At 45.1% G+C, this 20016-nt stretch overlaps 1 protein-coding gene across 1 annotated transcript in view; it reads left to right on the top strand.

Moving 5' to 3' along the window:
• The first annotated feature begins 785 nt into the window (after nucleotides 1-785).
• The window catches only part of ABCA2 (ATP binding cassette subfamily A member 2), a 69014-nt gene continuing 49783 nt past the window's right edge, over nucleotides 786-20016 (top strand). The window contains 1 exon segment of the mRNA XM_051976929.1: nucleotides 786-1083. Within this exon segment, the coding sequence (XP_051832889.1) occupies nucleotides 1018-1083 (66 nt within the window). The 5' untranslated portion in view covers nucleotides 786-1017.

Genomic DNA, 20016 nt, shown 5'->3' on the forward strand with positions numbered 1-20016 from the left:
CAGTGCACACTATTTTATTCACCTCTGCACTGCAGGTCACGGAAAAATTCCTCGCTGGGGAAGGGGTCCCCGGTGGCGGAAAGTTTTAGAAGCCCTGTTTTTCACACTGGAAATCCATGTGCCCCCTGGGAGCAAAGTCCCTTCCCCTCCCCCCCCATGCGCTCTGATTCTGGGACCCCCGTCAGCCGCTGGAGAGGTATGGAAGGAAGCGGGAGGAGGAGGCCCGGGGCTCTGGCTACTTTATCGGGAAGCGCGGCCGCGGGTGGCTCGGGAAGAGCGCGGGGGTCTGGACCTCAGAGGAGAGTCGGGAGGAGAAGGCTGTAGCCCGGGGCTTGGGGCGCCCCCTGGAGTGTAAGGGAAGGGACGGGGCGCTACGTCGGTGCGCCTTTAAGAGGGGGAGGCCCCAGCCGAGGGGCGGGTCATTCTCAGCTCGGAAATTCAATGCAGCAGAGGTGGCCAAGGAGGCTAGCCGAGCCGAGCCGAGCCAAGCCGAGCCGAGCTCCGCGGCGCTGCGCTGCCCTCCTGCTCTCGCTGTGCCTCGCTGCGCTGCGCGCCTCCTCGGGCTGCTTCTCCCGACCCGGGCCCCAGCATCAGCACCAGCATCAGCATCCCTCACCGCTGGCCTCCTTGCTCTCCCGTGATCCCTGCACCTCCTGTCCGGAGGATGGCCGCTCTTTGAAGTGCTTTGCGGAGGCCGAGCCGGAGCCCTCGGGCCGGGCCGGGCCGGGCCGGCCGGGGGCGATGCCGAACCGAGGGCCCGGCACCGAGACCCCTCCGTTTTTGCCGAGCTCGCAGAGTGGAGGGCGGTGGCGGCCGCTTCGTTGAGCGCCGCTCGGCTCTAGGACCCCAGGGTTCGGGCCCTGGCTCCAGTCCTGGCCCCGGATCCTGTACTTTCCGACCGGCTCAGACCCAGTCCCAGTCCCGCACCCCAGTCACCCAAGGTCCTCGCTCTTCCCATCCCAGCCCTGTCAGCCCCATCCTCGGCCCGCGAGCCCCGCTCCTTGCTCCGGCCCCACCATGGGTTTCTTGCACCAACTGCACCTCCTGCTTTGGAAGAACGTAACGCTGAAGCGGCGCAGCCCGGTGAGCGGGGTGGGAAGGGGGAGTTTTTGGGGGGAGATGGCAGAACCCGGGGCCGGAGAGCTGAGAGAGCCGAAGAGGAGGGGAGCTCCGGCGGGGACCCTCCGGGCCAGGCTGAGAGAGGAGTGAGGCAGAGGAGGCTGCTGGGTGGGAGACAGCCCAAAGGCCTTTGGGGGCTCGGGGCAGGAAACTGGACATCCAGCCCCCCTTCATCTGCAGCCCTAAGGCAGGCCAGAGCCTTGCCTGATCCGACTAGGGGACTGTGTAACTATGAGATGTGTGCGTGTTTGTGTGTTTGTATGGAAGATAAGGTGCAGCCCCAGCTGCGGGCGCACATCGGTGTTTATGGTCTGGGCACGGAATGAGCAAGAGTGTCTTCCCAAACAAGCCCCGTTTGGCCAAGCCTCGTTCTGGCCCAGCTTCGTGACACAAACCCTGAACTCTCTCTGTTTGCGCCCATTTTCTCCCCCCATTCCCCCTCAGACATTAACCTGTCCAGGTAGGAGCCAGAACTGTTTCTCCTCCTCCCACACTCTGGATGGCCGGAGGGGCGACCCATAGGTCCCTACCCCAAGAACAAACAGGTCTGATAAGGAGGATCCTGGATACCGTACGCCCCCGGTCCAGCACTCTGTGTGACTGGGGGGCCTGGCAAGCTGTGACTGTGTGTGCTCGTGCTATTTATAGAAGTCCAGAGCATATGTGGGTCAGAGCTGCATCTGCCCTGACGTTGGGCCCTTGGAGAAGCAAGGCAGGGCGTTAAGACAGAGCAGGGTCTGGCCTCTTACCTTTCCCAGGCTGACAGCAAATCAAATCAGATAGCTCCAGCTAGGGGCAGGGTTGCCAAGGTGTGTTTGTGAGAGAGGAGAGGGGTGGATGTTTAAGGAGGGGACAGAGAAAAATGCTTGCTGGCTGAAAGAGTTGAGGAGGGCTGGGGCTGGGGTCTCAGGAATGATATGGTCAACTGTGCCCCGGACTAGAAGAGCTGCCCAGGGTTACACAGGAGACTTCTGTGCAGGGGAGTTCCTGCAGTGGGATCAGCATTCCTATACACCGTCTTCCCCCTAACCCCGCTGCCCCCCAGCCTCCTTGGCTCCAGGCTTGGATGAAAGGCAGCAGGTGCAGGAAAGGTTCCCATATCACTGTCCTCCTGAAGCCGGTTTAGAAATGCTCTTTTCCATTAGCCTTAGGAGCAGGGATTCCGCTGCTCCCTTTCTCTCGCCATGTATGAGGGCTCTGATTCCATTCTTTCCCCTCCCTTCTCTGCAAAGCCAACCTGCTGCTTTTTCTGTCCCTGCAGCGGGGAGCTGGGGAAGGAGGCTGGGCTGGAGGATCCCGACAGGGCCCTGGGTCTGTCAATGACCTCTTCCTTCCTTGGGGTGACATTTGTCTACTTTCTTGGCTGAGTCATCAGAGCTGGAGGCTCCCTTAGCAGAGCGGAGCTCTGGCTGCTCCCCTAGGACTGGTCACAGGGCCCTGGGGCAGAGCCAGAAAGGGGGGGTGTCGGGGATAGACGGGAAGGCTCGGGGGGGGGGGGGCAGGAGGCTGGAGCTTGGGAAGTGAGAGCCCAGGTGGGTCTGGCCCTTCTAGGTCATGGGCCATGGTATGTTAGGGATGTCTATGCTTCATGAACTCTTAATTACTTTTGAACGTGCTCAGCAGTCCAACTGGGAATAGCTCCTCCACAGCTTTTAAAATCTAGTCCCTGCCCCCACCATCCCACCCCTGTTCCCCAGAGCTGGCCAGGAATAGAGAGGGCAAGATGGGGCTTACTCCTTTATGAGTTGGGTGGGGAAATCTCCATGGAGATGTACCTCCATTATGGAAACAGGATATCTAGGCCTCCCAGAGAAGCTTTGTGGAAAGGAGGCTGGTCTTCTGCCTCCTCTGATATCTCCTAATGAGGTAAGGTTCTGGATCAAGAATTTCTAATCCCAGTCTCTTGGTCAACCCCGCCCCCCACCTCCCCTTGCCAAATTCCTCAGTTTGGGTTTTTCCCTCTCTGAGTTCTCACCCCAATCTCATTTTCTGTTCTTTTCAGCCCCAAGGCTTCAAATTTTTCTTGCTCTGTAACTCTTAGAATTGCTTTCATTTTCCTCCATAACACCTTCACTTTCATGGAGAATTGTCGGGGCTCTGTTTTTCTCTCATCCAAGCCAGGTATGGCGCTCCAGAGTGCTGACCCTGGGTGGGGAGAGGACAGCTGTGATCATCTGATAGCCGACCAACCCCTGGCCAGCTGTTGTCAATTGTTCTCTCCCTCTCTCCCACCCTGAACTCTGTGCCATATTCAGAAGTTTCCCTCCCCACCCTGCCTGCCAGTTCCAGGCTAGAGTCACAGGCCTGCTGTGAACTAGACTCTGAGTCTCAGCTTTAGTCAGGGTGTAGCTGTGAGCAGGGAGACTGAGTAGGGGGGCTGGAAGCTTGGATTTCCAAGTGGGCCTTTGGGATTTTTGGTGGTGCAGCCAGGCACTGGTTGGGTTGCTTTGGAGCTAGCTATTGGTCAGAGGATCTGTGCCAGCAATCTAGGTCCCATCACTCCTTTCTTCTACATGGCTGTTTGTGGCTCCTTGCTCTTTCTCTGGCCATTGCCTGTTTTTTTTAATTTTTTAACTTTTTCGTTGAGGCAGTTGGGGCTAAGTAACTTGCCTAGAGTCACATAGCTAGGAAGTATTAAGTAACTGGGGTCGAATTCGAACTCAGGTCCTCCTGACTTCAGGGCTGGTCTCCATCCACTGCACTAACTAGCTGCCTGGTTCTTAATGGGAATGAGGACTTGGGGCTGGGTTGGAAGGTCCTGAGAACCAAAAATGTAGGCTTAGGGTTTAGGGCTTTAAGTTTCAGGAAGAAGGAAGGAAAAGCCTCATCCAACCAGCTTCCCAGGAGTCTCTGTGTCTGGGTGAAAGGACTCTCCACACTGCACCTGCACTTTATTTGTCTCTATTTAGCACTAATGAGCACACCCCAGCTAGGTTACTTGGGATTTGGTTTCAGAGCATCCCGTTTGCCTCCAATTTATTCATCCCTTGGGTAAGTATTTGTGGCCCTCCTGGTGCCCAGCCCTGTGCTAGTCCAAGCTGTGAGATGGGGCCACTGGAGCTAAGTACTCTGGATTAGGTAGGTGTGAGGGAGACAAGAGAATATATGGCTCTTGTTCACAAGGGAACTCTAACCCAGGCTTAGGAGAAGAGAATAACTTGGATTTATCGAATGCTTTAAGATTTATGAAGCAGTGATAGGTTCACTGTGATTATGAGCCTCCAGGTTTGAGCAGAGAAGATCTATGTAGGGTTGCAGTGGTGGGGAGGTTCAGTCGGGTTTTGAAGAAAAGGTAGGGGATTAGGGGTTTGGAGGATGAAAGGGATCAGGGAAGCATTTGGGCTAGGGGCAGGGAGCCCTGTTCCATCCAGCATAGGGAAGGAGGGATGAATGAGAACAGAGCAGCCTCCCAGGTCTTTGGCTGAGCGCATTTTGAAACTTGGAACATCCCTATTTGCCTCTGGATTTCTTTTGTGACACAGTGCTGATAATATCTCCGGGGTCAGACCTGTGACCTTGGGATACTTTTTGCCTTGTTCTGTCAGCTTCTTTTCGTCATTTCTCCTGTCACCCAGGTCTTAGTTTCAATCAATCACTAGGGATTAATGGGCCCATTATTATTTGTCCAGGGTTGGGCAACACAGGAGAGGAAGGACAAGGTCTCTTCATTCTAGATTGCTTTGGGGAGACAAGGACAAAGCTTTTGGTTAAATATTAACCTGGGAGATAAGACTGAAAATATAACTGTTCAGTGTTATAAGATGTTCAGTGTGGGCTAGAGTCACCAGGGAAGTGTTCTTGGAAAGAGGGGCCACTGGAGCTGGGCCTTGAGGGATAAATACTCTATTGATTAGATAGAAGGGAAGAAGAGGGAAAAGGACAGAGATGGTAATGATCATAATACATGCAGGAGCTGAGAAGGAGACTGCCCCACTGCAGCAGAGGGAATGTGTTAGAGAGGAGGGGAAAAAAGAGACCTGCAGAGGTAGCTTGGGGCCAGATTATGGCCAGCCTTGAATGCAGGATTTGGGAGTCTGCTTCAGTCCCCCAACCCGGGACTGTTACTCTTCTGCCTGCTTCTCTGGTCTTGGGGTCCTGCCCTCATCCCAAGGTCCAAGCCCATGCTTCCCCCCTCTGGCTGCTGCAGCTCTGGCTGTACTCCCAAACTGGCACGCGCCTGCCAGCTGGTGGTACATAGGTCCCGAATTGGGGCCAGCATTCAGAAATCGATGAATCGGCTTTCTTACCTTGGCCCCTCGGAGTTGAATGCCCTGAAGACCCTTTGAAAAAGCAATCTTTGAGTATACAGTAATAATCTATTGAAGGACATCTAGAGAAGTCTTTGTCATTTGTTCCCTCTAATTTCAGGAGTGGGTCAAGGACCAGGAAGGAATAGAATTCAGTCTCAGTCTTCTTACTAAGGCCATTTGTGGGTGAGATTCCTGTGGCTGTTGTCAGGAGGTGGGATCCTGGGACCTGAAAGCTAGATTGAAAGCTCTGATCTTACCCTTCTGAAAAATGGGTAAACACAGCTCATCTTTCATAGGGATGGTAGGGAATTGGGGACTAGAAGAGTCTGACCAAAGCAGAATATCGTAAATCAGGAGCAATGAATCAAATACAAGGAGGACTGGGAGAGAAATGGCTTTCAAAGAAAAAAGTGAACTGTGTTATGACAAATTTAGATTAGATTGAACTTCCTGCCTGAAAGTGGGATTGGGACGTAAATGTGTGTGTGGGTTCCACTGCAGGGCTTTAATACTAAGGCTGATTCTCCTGTTGATGATGGCAAATCAGGGTCATTTCTAAATTAAAAGGAGGGAGCAGCCTTCCCCGTCCCTTCCCTTGTAATCCTTATAAAGATTGTTTAGGCTAGAGATAGACTGGACCATACCCCATGACCCTATCAGTGGGCTGGATCCATAATAAAGCCCCAACTCTGGAGAATAGGAGTTCTTTCTTCTCTGGGCAGTCTCCAGGGTCCCAGGATGAGCTGGCACTGGAGGATGAAACAAGCTTCTTCTATCTCTCCAGTTCTATCCCCTGGCAGAGTCTATAAACTCAGTCCCCTATTAAATAAAGGGCCCAGGAGGCTGTGGATGTGAATTGTTTTTGGCTTATTCTGTGGTTAACCTCCCTGCCTTCCTTTCACAGGTCAGGGATATGCTCAAACTACTGTGGTTTCCTTTATATGGATCTGCCATCCAGATATTTGTCCCAACTTGTCTGGACCGTGTTTGAATGTCCTCTTCCACAGACCAGAGTTACTGGTTTTGGCCTTTTAGTACCCTTCTCTTAATGTTTAGTACCGCAGTCTTACCTTTTGCAAGTGAGATCCATAAGCCCTGAATTCCTGTGGAGTAAACTGCCAAAAGGAGGAAAGTTAGAGGCCTTTAGGGACACTTAGAGAGCTTGGGTTTTGTTGCTGCAAATAAGTAAATTTTGGGGTTCAGAAGTGCAGCTGCTTCCAAAGCTCCCTTCATTCCTCTGTCCCTTATTTTTAGGAAGAGCAGGCCAGGAAGACCAATAGTCAGTCTCAAAGATCAGGTGTCCTGCCCATGAAAGAGAAGAAATTACTTTCCCTTTTAGGGCTTTAGTCTCCCCTTTGGTGAAATCAATTAAAGTTCAAATGTAATTATAGTGTAGACTAAGAGGAGGAAAGAATTTTAGTTGAACTAGTCCCCAGCTTCTTAAACTGTGGGTCGCAATCCCATGAAGATGGGAATTGCAAAATTGTGATTTGTTATCAGTAAATGTTTGATTTTTTTTTTTTTTAATCAGTAAATGTCCTAATAACTGGAATCATGTAAACATTTCTCAGGCGAAAAGGGATTGCTGGTGGAAAAAGTTTAAGAAGATCTGGTTTAATAAATGGCTGGAAATACAGTTAGCAAGAGTAATTGTAAAAAAGAATTTTGAAGCAAGTGTGTTTGATAAGGTCTAATTTTTCATAGAGGGAATTGAACCAAATTAAAAAAAAAAAAAAAGAGCCATGCCCAAATTGATAAATGATCAAAAGATAAGATCTGTGCCCAAAGAAGCCTTGTTCTAGTCCGACCCCCTCATTTTATGGATGAGGAAGTGATTCTGATTAAATTAAATCATTATTTATAACTAAGAAGAGGTTAAAGCTGGGACTCCAACCAATGGCCTGGTGACAGAAAACTCTGGATTCTTTCCACTGTTCTAGACCAGGTGCACTCTGGGCCCTGTAGGAGAAGTCTGGAGGCTTTTAGAGTGAGGGATGCTACTTTGCCTTGGTCATTGGAAGTAGATCAGAGACACAGGTATAGGGACTTACAACTAGGCTTCTGTCCCCTGAGCTCCCTTTTCTTGTTGCCCAAGGAAAAAATTCTAGAAAAGGAGGAATTCCTATTTTGGCCATCACTAGAATGGGAGGAGAAAAGGCGCATGGATGCCTTGTCCTATCTGTAATACCATCATCATCCCCCACCATTCTTCAGAACTTAGAATGCCTGCCTTGGTTCTTCTAGTTGTCTTTTCTTCAAAAATAAGAGCGCTCTCTCTCTCTCTCTCTCTCTCTCTCTCTCACACACACACACACACGTATATATATATATATATATTTTTTTTTTTGCTGAGGCAATTGGGGTTAAGTGACTTGCCCAGGGTCACACAGCTAAGAAGTGTTAAGTGTCTGAGGTCAGATTTGAACTCAGGTCCTCCTGACTTCAGGGCTGGTTCTCAACACACTGCACCAGTTAACTGCCCCATATGTTACTTTAAAATGTGCAAAAACACTCAGCCCAGTGAGATAGGTAATACAAATATTATTATCACCGTGTTATAGATGAAGCTGAGAATCCAAAGAGTATCTTGCCTAGAGTCACATGCTAATAAATATTGGAGCTGGGGCTGAAATCTGGGTTTTCTGGTTTCAATGCCAATGTTCTTTCCCCTGTTTTGTATTCTTAGTTATAAACAGTGATTTAATTTAACTGGGATCACTCACTCGTCCAATATTTATGGAATAACTTCAGAGTGTAAGGAGGGCACCATGCTAGGTACTGTGGGAGCAATGACCCCAAGAAGCCTAAATAATAATAATAATATTGCTCCTTTTCATTTTGGAGTGCTCTAAAGTAAACGCATCGGGCTTTCTCATCTCCAATCTCATTTGATCCGACTCCGGGAATGTCAGATCGGCTAGTCTGGTGCAGCCCACTCATTTGACACTTGAAGAACCTGGGGCCCAGAGCCTATGATGGAGGGTCCAGGAGTCTCCTAGGGCCCTCTCCAACACTGCCTTTCAGAATTCTAAAGGAAAGTGGGCCACATTTATACCTCATGCTTTAGAGTTGTCTCACCATTTCAGAGCCCCAAGAAGACCACGAGCTCAATGACAAGATAGGGGGAGGTGTGACTGGAGAAGCAGTTTGTCTGAAAAAAAAAATTGTAATTTTTAGTGGAATGAGAGTTCAGTGTGAATCAATAGTGTTGAGAAAGCAGCTGAGAGAGCTGATGCCATCTTGGGCTGTATTAAGAGAGCCAGAGTTAGAAAATGAGGGGGTTGATAGCCTGTACTGCTCAGGCCTCATCTGGGCCGGAGTACCCAGAATTGGGCACAACATTTTTTTATTTTTTTTTTTAGTTAAAGAAAATCTATCTTCTCTCCTTCCTACCTTTTCCCTCCCATGTAAAAACAAAATTCTTATGACAAATATACATAATCAAGCAAAATAAGTTCCCATGTTGGAAATGTCCTCCCCCCCATCTCCCCACTCCCCCAGATCTGTCTCAATCTTTGATACCATATTTTAAGAATAATGCTGATAAGCTAAAAAGAATTCAGGAAGATGAAAGGCTTCAAGTTCATACCTGATGAGGATAAGGGGGGAAAAGCTGGGGATATTTAGTCTGGAGAAGAGGAGACTTTGGGAGACTTTATAATCTTAGAGAAACATGGAAGGAGGAAGAAACTTACAAAAGGGCAGAAAACTAGGAACAAGGAATGTAAATCCCAAAGAAACATATTTAGGCTTGTTATATTCAAAAAGTGGATGTGCTGCCTTGCTAGGTAGTGGGTGCTCTATTAGTGGAGGCCTTCAGGCCGAGAATGGACAATGTGATCACCACAGCTCTGAGTTAGTTGCAGGCCTCGTAGGGCCCTCCCAGTCCCAGAGTTCTGTGATTCTGTAACTGGAGTCCAGTTTTGCCTCATTTCCCCAAGGCACAGGGTGTGACAGAGCTAGCAGTACGTGTCTGTTGACCTGAAGGGTATGGCATGGGAAAATCACAAACCATCAAAAGTAAAAGTTAAAAGGGAACTTAGAGATTACCTAGTTTACTTTCCTCCACCCTCATTTTGTAGATGGGGAAAGGACTCAGAGAATGTCTCGTTCAGGGTCACGACCAGTTAATGGCAGAGCTGAGATGAGAGCCCAGATATCCTTACATCCAGGGCATTGCTCTTTTCTATCATACTATCATTATACTGGCTTATAAGACTCTGAGTTGTAAAAACAAAGCCCAAAGTGGAATATGGCTTCTTATTTTATTTATTTATTTTTTTGCAAGGCAATCAAGGTTCAATGGCTTGTTACTTAAGGTCACACATATGATTTGAACTCGGGTCCTCCTGACTCTTTTCCCTCTCCCCATAGCATCCCGTAAGTGTCCCAGGTAGAGACTGTTGGTGCCCCTGTCTGCTTCCTCATCTCAGTCACCACCTGGCAGTGCCCTGTGGGTATCCCCGCCTCCGCTGTCATGTTGGCCAGTCGGCCTCTGTGCCAGGGGAGACTGCAGCCCCAGGTGTCCTGTTACAGGGCAGTGCTGTCACCTTGGTGTCTAGTGTGTGGGAGATGGAAGGGCCAGGATCACTGCTGGGGGCTCGAGAGGGAAAGGGGGTCCTGGCTTAACACAGGAAGGGCCCCCTGTTGTCTAGCTGGGCTCCTCTCCTTTTGGGGACAGAGTCTGTGGTGGGGCAGAGGGTGCCTGCCTAATGGAGCTTGAGACTGTTCTGTGCCCAAATCTGGCCCCTCTGGAGACCTCACAGAGGCCCAAGGCTCTGCCCCTTGGGCACCCTCCTCCTGCTTGGGGCCATTTGGCTCTGGAGAGGGGCGGGAAATGATTGCTCCCTGAACTGCCCACCAGGGCTGCCTTTCTGGGGGTGGGGGGGAAAAAGAGGGGGAAGAGCTGCCACCACTGCTTGCTATGATGATGAGCCCTCTGGTTTCCATGGCGACTGAGCTAGTCTCACCTAGTTTCCCTCCTGGCTGGTGGCAAGCAATGGGGAGGGACGGGCCTGGGAGAGATCCTGATCCAGAAGCCCATTCCTCAGGGCGGGTATGCTGAAGGAAGAGCAGGCTAGACCCTGGCGGGAAGGGCTGGAAACTGCGTGCTAGACAGGGTCCTTGGGGGAATTCCATTTAAGATGGCAGAGGGCTCAACCCCTGCCCACTGCTGAGCCCCTGGCCCAGAGCCCCTGGCCCAGAGCCGCGGGCAGCGCCTGGCACAGGCCTGGAGATGCTGGTCCTGCGCCCCCTCTGCTGGTCCCCAAGCATGGCTGTGGTTGCAGTGTAATATTGGGAAGCGGTGTAAGGACGCTGGCCCCCCGAGCCCAAGGTGGGCAGTGGGGAAAGCCGGGCCAGGCTGCCAGGGAGGGAAGGGCCGTTCCCTCCTGAGGCAGCTGTGAGATTGTCAGCACACAATTACATGGATGTAGTTATATCTGTCCCGTGTGCCCAGAGTGAGAGACACAGCCACAGGCGTGTGTGCTTTATATATGTACACACACACGGATCCCCGTACACACACACGGATCCCCGGACACACGCAGCCACACAAACCCCGCCCGCAGCCCCACCTGCACTTCTTACCCTCGGCGGGGGCCTGTGTAACCCCCAAGCGCCCGGGTCACACCCAGTCAGACCCAGTTTTACCAGCGCTCACGGGCGGCACCTGTGCGCACACAGCCCCGGACTCGCCCGGCCGTGTAACATCGGGCCCGGCGCTTGTGGGGCCGCTCCGAGGCTGGCACCACCGTGGGCAAGGGCCCGGCCTTTCGGAGGGAGGAAGACAGAGGAGATTCAGGCCTTGGGGTGATAGGGCCTGTGTGGGGGTGAGCGAGGACAGACTCGGAAGGTCCTTGCCACAAAGCCCCATTGTCCGAGGCCAGTAAACAGGCCGGGGGAGGGGGCAGGCACACTGGTGGGAGAGGCAGAAATCTAAGCTGGCTACGGGAGGACGGGGATGTCTCAGGGAGGGAAGGGGAGCCGACTCCTAGGCTCGTGGAGAGGACCCGGGCCCGGAGCTTTATCTCGGCACTGGGGGGGCGGCCGTGGCCCAGGGTTCGGGGCTTCTCCTGTGGCCAGGCTTAAACGGGCTGGGCTCAGTGGTCTTAGCCCGGGGAAGGGGTCCTCAAACTACGCCCGCGGGCCAGATGCGGCAGCTGAGGACCTTTATCCCCCTCACTCAGGGCTATGAAGTTTCTTTACTTAAAGGCACACAAAATAAAGTTTTTGCTTTTACCATAGTCCGGCCTCCAGCAGTCTGAGGGACAGTGAACTGGCCCCCTATTTAAAAAGTCTGAGGACCCCTGTGCCAACTTACTCGGTGAGTAAGCGGGGGTCCGGCTCCTGGCAAAGGTGAGAGCACAGGGTCTCACCCCAATCTTAGGGTTAGGTCTGACTTAAATGGAGATGAGAGAAGTTTGGAGAGGGGCTGTGGAGGCTGCTGAGAATCAGGAGGGGCTGCAGGGAGGAGAGAAAGCTCAGCCGCGGAGCAGTGGGAGGTTAGGAGATCTGAAGGAGCCGGATGCTGTAGAACTAGGAGTTGCAGGGGCTGGGGAGCAGGTCCCTTCAGCATCTGAGGCAGGCCATAGAAACAGTCCCTGCTCCTATACCTGTGGCCCAGGGAAACGGCTGGAGGCGGAGGCAGGACGTTTCATTCAGAGGAACCGAGGCATGGCGCTTGGTGCTGGAGTAAGCTCCTCTAGGGGGCACTGTGCCGGCCAGCCTTCAGGCGGCCTGAAACTCTGGAGATGCAATCGGAACAGGGTGGCATTTCCTGGGCACTCACTAGGTTTGCCCTCTGTGCCACTCGTGGGGCATAACTCAGGGTTGGACCACCCCGCTGAAGAGAGGAGATGGAGTAGGGCACATACATAGATGGGATGGCCCTGGCCCTTGGGATCTTCATGTGGAACCATTTTTTAAAAATAAATGCTTTCATTCCCTTTCCTTTTATACTGCATTTATTTCTGGACACACAGCCTTTCCTAGTTACTCTTTACTTGTCACAAAGAAAAACAGCCAAACAAAACCAGCTGATAAAGTGACTGCATTTGACAATGTATACAACATTCCATATCTGTAGTTCCCCACTTCCTTACCACAAAAAAGGATGTAAATGTACTTTTTTTTTCTCTCTGAAATCAAGATGTTATTGCAGTTTTGGTAAACATTGTGAACATCTGTTTAGCATCTACTTTAACATATTTAACATGTATGGGACTGCCTGCCATCTAGGGGAGGGGGAGGAGGGGAAAAGTTGGAACAGGTTTTGCAAGAGTCAGTGTTGAAAAATTACCCATGCATATGTTTTGTCAATAAAAAGCTACAATAATAATTTAAAAAACCCAACATTGTGAACCTCATTCTTCTGATCTTGATTACTTCACTCCATATGTAAACCTTCCCATGTTCCTTTGAATTCCTCGGGTTTTTCCTTTTTGGTAGCATAGTCATATCCTAGTACGGTCGTGAGCCATTTGTTCAGCCATTTCCCCACAAAAGGTACCCGTTGTGTTTCAAGATTTTTGCTTCTACAAAAAGGGTTGCTCAAATACCAATATTATGGTACATATGAGCTCTTTCTTTTTGCCTTTGATCTTCTTGGATTAGATGCCTGATGTAATAAACTTTCCAAAACAAAGGGTACAAGCACCTGAGTCACTCTTCATGTTTTGTAATCCTTGCTGTGGGCAGGGAGAAGGGAGAAGAGGGAAGGGACAGTGTCTGGCTGAAAAAAGATTAAATTGCTTAAGTTTTAGCTTAATTTGTGTGGCCGCTTAATAAGTGTTTTCTGGTTGTCTTATATGCCCAATCCTGGGGATTGGGTGGGGGGTAGCACGCTATTTACGGAATGAAAAAATACAGATAGGGTCTTTGCCTTTGGAAAGCCTACTGTCTAATAGAGAAAATACAATCTATCTGCATTCTTTCCCTCAGTAATTCAGTAAGCGTTGTTAATACTTACAATATAAGAGGGAAGATAAAATCCATACACATTCATCCAGTAAACATTATTGATGCAGAACCCAGCAAGGTAAATAATTCATCTCAGCAAATATTTATCACTCATTCCATATGAGGTATTATACTAAGCGCTGAGGATTAAAAAAATGACAATCCTTGGGATGAAAGAGTTTGTTTCTGATATGTCCACAGATAGGTATAAATAAGGTGGGATTGATAAAAGTAAAAGGTGGGTCCAAACAATAGTCTTTAGAAATATTTGACGCAGGAGGAATCTCATTCCATTGTGGATATTAGGGAAGGATTGCTGGAGAAAGTGGCACCAGGCCTTCCTTCTGATCCCTGACAGAGGAAAGGCATTCTAAAAAATAAGGAAAAAGGAGGGAAGGCATTGCATTCTGAGTATGGAAATTCACAGAAGGGGGAAATTGTCATATTGAATTTGGAAAATAGCTAGTATTCCAGTACGTGAAAGAGAACTATGTGAAATAATGTCAGAAAGGTAGGTAAGAGCCAGATTATGGAGAGTCTCAAATACCAGGCTAAGAATTTATATTTCAAAATTTATAAATCAAAATTTTAAAGATTAATCAAATTAGTCAATTTATTGACAAAATCAAATAAGATAAAGCTATCCAAATAACTATAATAGGAAACAGCAAAAATACACTGGAAAAGTATGGCCCAAGTTTTATCTGAGAGCTGAGAAGAGAGAGAACTTTCAGCTGGGGGTGGTTTAAAGAAAGCTTCTTAAAGGAGGTGGCATTTGCTCTTATCCTCAAAAGAAAGAAAATATTTCAACCTATAGAGATGGGGGAAGTCACTGCAGGTATCCAGGACAGGGAAGAGCAAAGGCAAGGAAGTAAGACAGCATTTGGCATTGTTAAGCATCATAGGATCTTAGATTTAGAGCTGGAAGTAGTTCAGTTTAATGGGCTTTGATGTGAAACAACGTGAGATATTCAAGATTTGCTAAGTAGAGAATAGCTACAGAGGGTTTATTGAACAGAATGTGGATGTGATAAGGGCTAAAACCAGTGCGATTTCCGTTTTTTCATGACTGGAATCATATAGAGAAAGGATTAGAGGTGGGGATCAAAGATCTTTTTTTATGCTTAGATTTGGTGGTTTCATTTCTGTGGTTAGAAACATTCCATGCCTTATTCTTGCCTACTAAATGAAGTTCTACGTCATTAGTCTGGAATTCAAGACTCTCAATAATATGATTCCATTCTACAATTCCCTGAAAAATATTTTAATAGATATTTTTTATATTATTTCCAAATATATCCATCCTTTTCTCCCTACTCATTGAGCCATCCCACACAGGATAAAAAAATTTTAAAACAGTTCAGTGAAACTAATAATGGAGTTTGACATTTAGTAAAACCTAATAGTTTATGAAAACTCTATATTTATATTCACTCCCCCATTTCCTGAAAGAAAAGGAGATTCATTTTCTTATTTCTATTTTAAAACCAAACTTGGCCATTATTTTTTGTTATTGCTGTTCTTATTTTTCCCATTTACATTGTTGTGATCATTTGAGTGTATAATTTTCCTGGTTTTGCTTACTTTATTTTGAATCAATTCATATAAGTCTTCCTATGCTTCTCTGGATTCTTCCAGTTGATCATTATTTTCTATTCATTAAAAAAATATATTTTGTAAATTCACTGGATTTTAATCTTTTTTGGTTTTATTTTGCATTAACTGACTTTTTGTTTTTGTAAACCTTAATTTCTTAAATTTTATCCCTTTCCTCTCCCTTACTGAGAAAGCCAATCCTTAAAATAAAGTAGAAAAAAAAAAATGAGAGGGAGACTGTATTCCTTATCTCCTTATAGAGGCCAACTTTTATCATGATAATTACACAGCATTCAATTGCCTTAAAATATTTTTTCCTTTTCCATTTATGTTATGATCATTATGTATATTGTTTTTCTGGTCCTGCTTACTTTACTTTTAAATCAGTTCATATCAGTCTTCTAATGTTTCCAATATATTTGGAATTTGTCCCAATCAATGGTTATAAACAAAGTTTATATTTCCTATATATTGCCTATCTATGCAATAGAATCTAGTTCTTTGCTATCTCAAAAAGTGCTGCTATGACGATTTTAGAATATATGGAACTTTTATTTATATTTTTGCTTACTTCAAAAAGTGCTGCTATGAAGATTTTAAAATATATGGAACTTTTATTTCTGTCTTTGATCTCCTTAAGATATATATCTGTAGTGGTCAAACACTGTGGACATTTTAGTCATTTTTAAGCATAATTCCAAATTGCTTTCCAGAATGGTTGGACCAACTTGCAATTAGTTCTACTTCTAGGATATTATTCTACTTGTCTTTCTACAGACCACCCTGTCTAACCTTATCTCATGTTACTTTCCCCATGTACCTTTGTGCTTGAGCCAAACTGAAGTACTTTGTGCCAAGAATATGTACTGTGTCCTTCCTTTTACCTTTCTCTCTTTGTTGTTTGTGCTAATCATAGAATCTCAGAGCTGAAAAAGACATCAGGGACCAGTTCGTCCAACCTGTGTGGGAGCAACTGCTTGTAATGGCCAGAATGGTCACCCTTTCACTCTTGCCTATCTCTGCAATAGAATCCAAATTAAATGCTACTTCCTCTGAGAAGTCTTCCTTGATCCAGTTTCCCTGGTTTGATACAACCTTCAGACCTCACATGGATCCTTGTTTAATTATTCATGTGTGTGTGTATGTGTAAAATATTTAATGATAAATATTATATTTAATATTTTAAATTTATTTAAAATTTCCTAGCCTCTGGTATGTGCTCTGAAGACAGTAGACACTTAATGTTTAGGTTACAGTGTTGACAAATCAAAGTCCCCTCTTCGAGAGCTGGAGGGAGCCAGCTGGTTGGGATTTCATGTGTACGGATTGGGGGTGCAGCTCTGCCCCTACGGATGGGGAGCTCAGGGAATGCTCTGTGGAGGCAGAGTCACTCGAGCTGGCTTACTCAGAATGGAGTCCCCAAGGCCAGTGTCACCCAATCTCCATCTGTGACCTGGGAGCCAGAATGGAGGCTCTTCATTAAGTTTGCAGAAGGTGCTGCTAATACTCAGAGAGACTGGGATAGATTTCAGAGTGACCCTATTAAAAGAAAAATAACCTCATAAAAACAAACTGAATTTCATCAGAAATAAGGTGAAATCAGTAGAATAACTGCAGGGTCTTGAGCATGGGAGAAGAGAGAGAAAAGTCAATGAGAGAACCAGTTTTGTTCATTGTAAATAGAAGGTATAAAGGCTTCTGAAAGGGCTGGATGAGAGGGCCATAGTAGACCAGAAGCTTTATGATTTCTTCCTGTTGAATCTTAAAATGATAGAATTTCAAAGTTAATAGGGAACTCAAAGTTGATCTAGTCCAAGTTATATTTGAGCAGCAATTTTCCTCTACCGCATCCAAGATTCCTTACAAGGAATGGGTATCACTTTTTCTTTTTAAAAAAATTCTTTAAGCATTTTTCAACTACATGTAAATTTAACAATCTTTTTTCTTTTTCTTTTCCTATTAAAGTGTTTTATTTATAAAACATATACACGGGTAATTTTTCAACATTGACTCTTGCAAAACCTTGTATTCCAAATTTCCTCCCTCCCCCCAGATGGCAGGTAATCCAATACATGTTAAATATGTTAAAATATATGAAATTTAACAATTAAAAAAAATTGACTTCCAAATTCTCTTCCCCTCTCTCCTCTGTGAGAAGACAAGCAATTTGATAATGATTATTCATGTGAAATCGTGTAAAATATTTCCATATTAGCATGTTGCAAAAGAAAACATAAAATAAAACAACAAAAAGAAAGTTAAAAAAAAAGTATGCTTCCATCTGAATTCAGAGTTCATCAGTTCTCTCTCTGGAGGAGAATATCATTTTTAATATGAGTCCTTTGGAATTATTTTGGATCAGAGTAGCTAAGTTTTTTGCAGTTGATCATCCTTACCCTACTGCTATTACTCCTGGTTCAGCCCCTCTCACTTTGCCTCAGTTCATTTAAGTCTTCCCAGGTTTATCTCAAACAATCTTGCTTATCATTTCTGATAGCATGATAGTGCCGTCATATACCACAACTTATTCAGCCATTCCCTATCTGATGGATATCACCTCAATTTCCAAATCTTTGCCACCACAAAAAGTGCTACTATAAATATTTTTGTGCATATAGGTCCTTTTTCCTTGTCTTTGAGCTCTTTGGGTTGCAGACGTAATAGTAGTACTTCTGGCTCAGTGGTATACACAGTTTTATAGACCTTTTGCCATCATTCCAAATTATTCTCCAGAATGGTTATTCTAGTTCACAACTCCACCAGCAATGTATTAATATCCTAAATTGTCCATATCCCCTCCAATACTTGTCATTTTCCTTTTCTGTTATATTAGCCAATCTGATTGGTATGAGGTGGTATCTCTGAGTTATTTAAATTTGTATTTATCTCATCAGTAGTGATTTAGAGCATTTTTTCATATGATTATTGAGACCTTTGATTTCTTCTAAAAACAGCCTGTTCATATCCTTTGGCTATTTATTAACTGGGAAATGGCTCTTATTTTTATAAATTTTACTCAGTTTCTTATATATTAGAAAAATAAAGTCTTTACCAGAGAAACTTGCTCTAAAACTATTTTCCCAGTTTTCTGTTTTCCTTCTAATTTTGACTACATTGATTTAGTTTGTACAAAATTTTTAAAAATGTGATGTAATCAAAATTATCCATTTTGCTTTCTTTTCTTTTCTTTTTTTTTTTAAAGCATTTCCTATATCTAGTTCTGTAACAGACCTCAGATACCATTAGATATAACCCTGTTATTTTCCAGAAGGAAATTGAGGCCAAATGACCTGCCTGAGACCACACAGATAGTAAAAAGAACTGAGATTTGGTCTTTCTGCACTAGCACACAGTCCCTCATTGCACACTCTATTAATGATGCTTGCACCTGATAGGGTTCATTTCATGTGATGAACCTTTGGTCAAAAGACTTGTTCACAAATTGTTAATAATGGATTGAATTTTTAAAAAAATGGGCTGAATGCTAAATTTTCATTTGCCTGTACCATATAATCCTAGATGAGTGTGCAGTGTACAGTAGCTGTTAGAAATCTTTTCCTAGGGTTAGAAAATCTTATTTATTAATTTATTTAATATTTTTCTTCTAGTTACTTTCAAAAACAATTTTTTTACATTTGTTTTTTTAATTTTTTGAGTTCTAGTTTCTCTCTCTTATCCCCACCCACAATTAAGAAACTACATGTGAAGTTGTGCAAAACATTTCCATAAAAGTCAAGTTGTGAAAGAAAACCATGATCCTCTTTATCTCTTGTTTGTTCATAAACTCTTCCCTTTTCTGTAGGTTTTATAGGTAACTTTTCCTTGTTCCCCTAATTTGCTTACATCAGTATTTGTCTTAATCATGTCCCCATTTTGACTTTATCTTGGTATATGATATGAAATGTTGGTCTATGCCAACTTTTTGCCAAACTGTCACTTTCCTGGCAATTTTTATCAAATGTTTCATTCTTACCCCAAAAACTTAGATCTTTGTATTTATCCAACACTGGATTACTCTAGTAATTTACTACTGTGTATTTTGTGTACCAAATCTATTCCACTAATCCATGATTATTTCTTAGCTAGTTAATAGATTGTTTTGATAATTAGCACTTTGTAACATAGTTTGAAATGTGGTACTATGAATCTTAATTTTTTTTTTCATTGATTCTCTTGATATTCTTGGCCTTTTGTTCTTCTAGATGAATTTTTTAAATAGCTAAATAATTTTTGATAGTTTGGTATAGCAGTGAAATAAATCAACTTAGGTAGAATTGTCATTTTTGTTACATTAACTCAGCATACCCATGGACAATAAATATTTCCCCAGTTGTTTACCTCTGCCTTTAATTGTGTGAAACGTCTTTTGCAATTATATTCATAATTTCTGAGTTTGTCTTGACAGGTAGATTTTCAACTATTTTGTATTGTTTGCAATTATTTTAACTGGACTTTATTTCTTGCTGCTGGGTTTTGTCAGTATATAAAAATGCTAATGATTTGCATGAGTTTATTTCATATCCTGCGACTTTGCTAAAGTTATTTATTTCAGCTGTTTTTTGTTTTTTGTTTTTGCTTGATTCTTTAGGGTTATCTAATTATAACATCCTATCATCTGCAAAGAATGAGTTTTGTTTCTTCATTGCCTGTGTTTATTTCTTCAGTTAGTTTTTCTTGTCTTATTACCATAGCTAGCATTTCTAGTACAATATTGACTAACAGAGGGGATAATGGACTCCTGATCTTTTGGGGAAGGCCTGTCCTTTGAGACCAGAAGAGATACTGCCCCTCTTGACAGAAAGTGCTCCTTTGAACTAAGACCTAGAAAGTGAATTTAGCCAACGGAATTGCCAAACAGTGTTGGGGCTTGCACACAGTACTAGCATAGGGCTCCCCTGTAATCTCCTTTAAAAAAAAATTATACACACACATATTTAATTTTAATTTTTTGGGCATTTATTATAGCTTTTTATTTACAAGTTATATGCAGGAGTAATTTTATAGCATTGACGATTGCCAAACCTTTTGTTCCAATTTTTCCTTCCTTCCTCCATCCCCTCCCCCCCGTGGCAGGTTGACCAATACATGTTAA

The sequence above is a fragment of the Antechinus flavipes genome, chromosome 2 (genome assembly GCF_016432865.1).
Source record: "Antechinus flavipes isolate AdamAnt ecotype Samford, QLD, Australia chromosome 2, AdamAnt_v2, whole genome shotgun sequence".
Classification (NCBI taxonomy): Eukaryota; Metazoa; Chordata; class Mammalia; order Dasyuromorphia; family Dasyuridae; genus Antechinus; species Antechinus flavipes.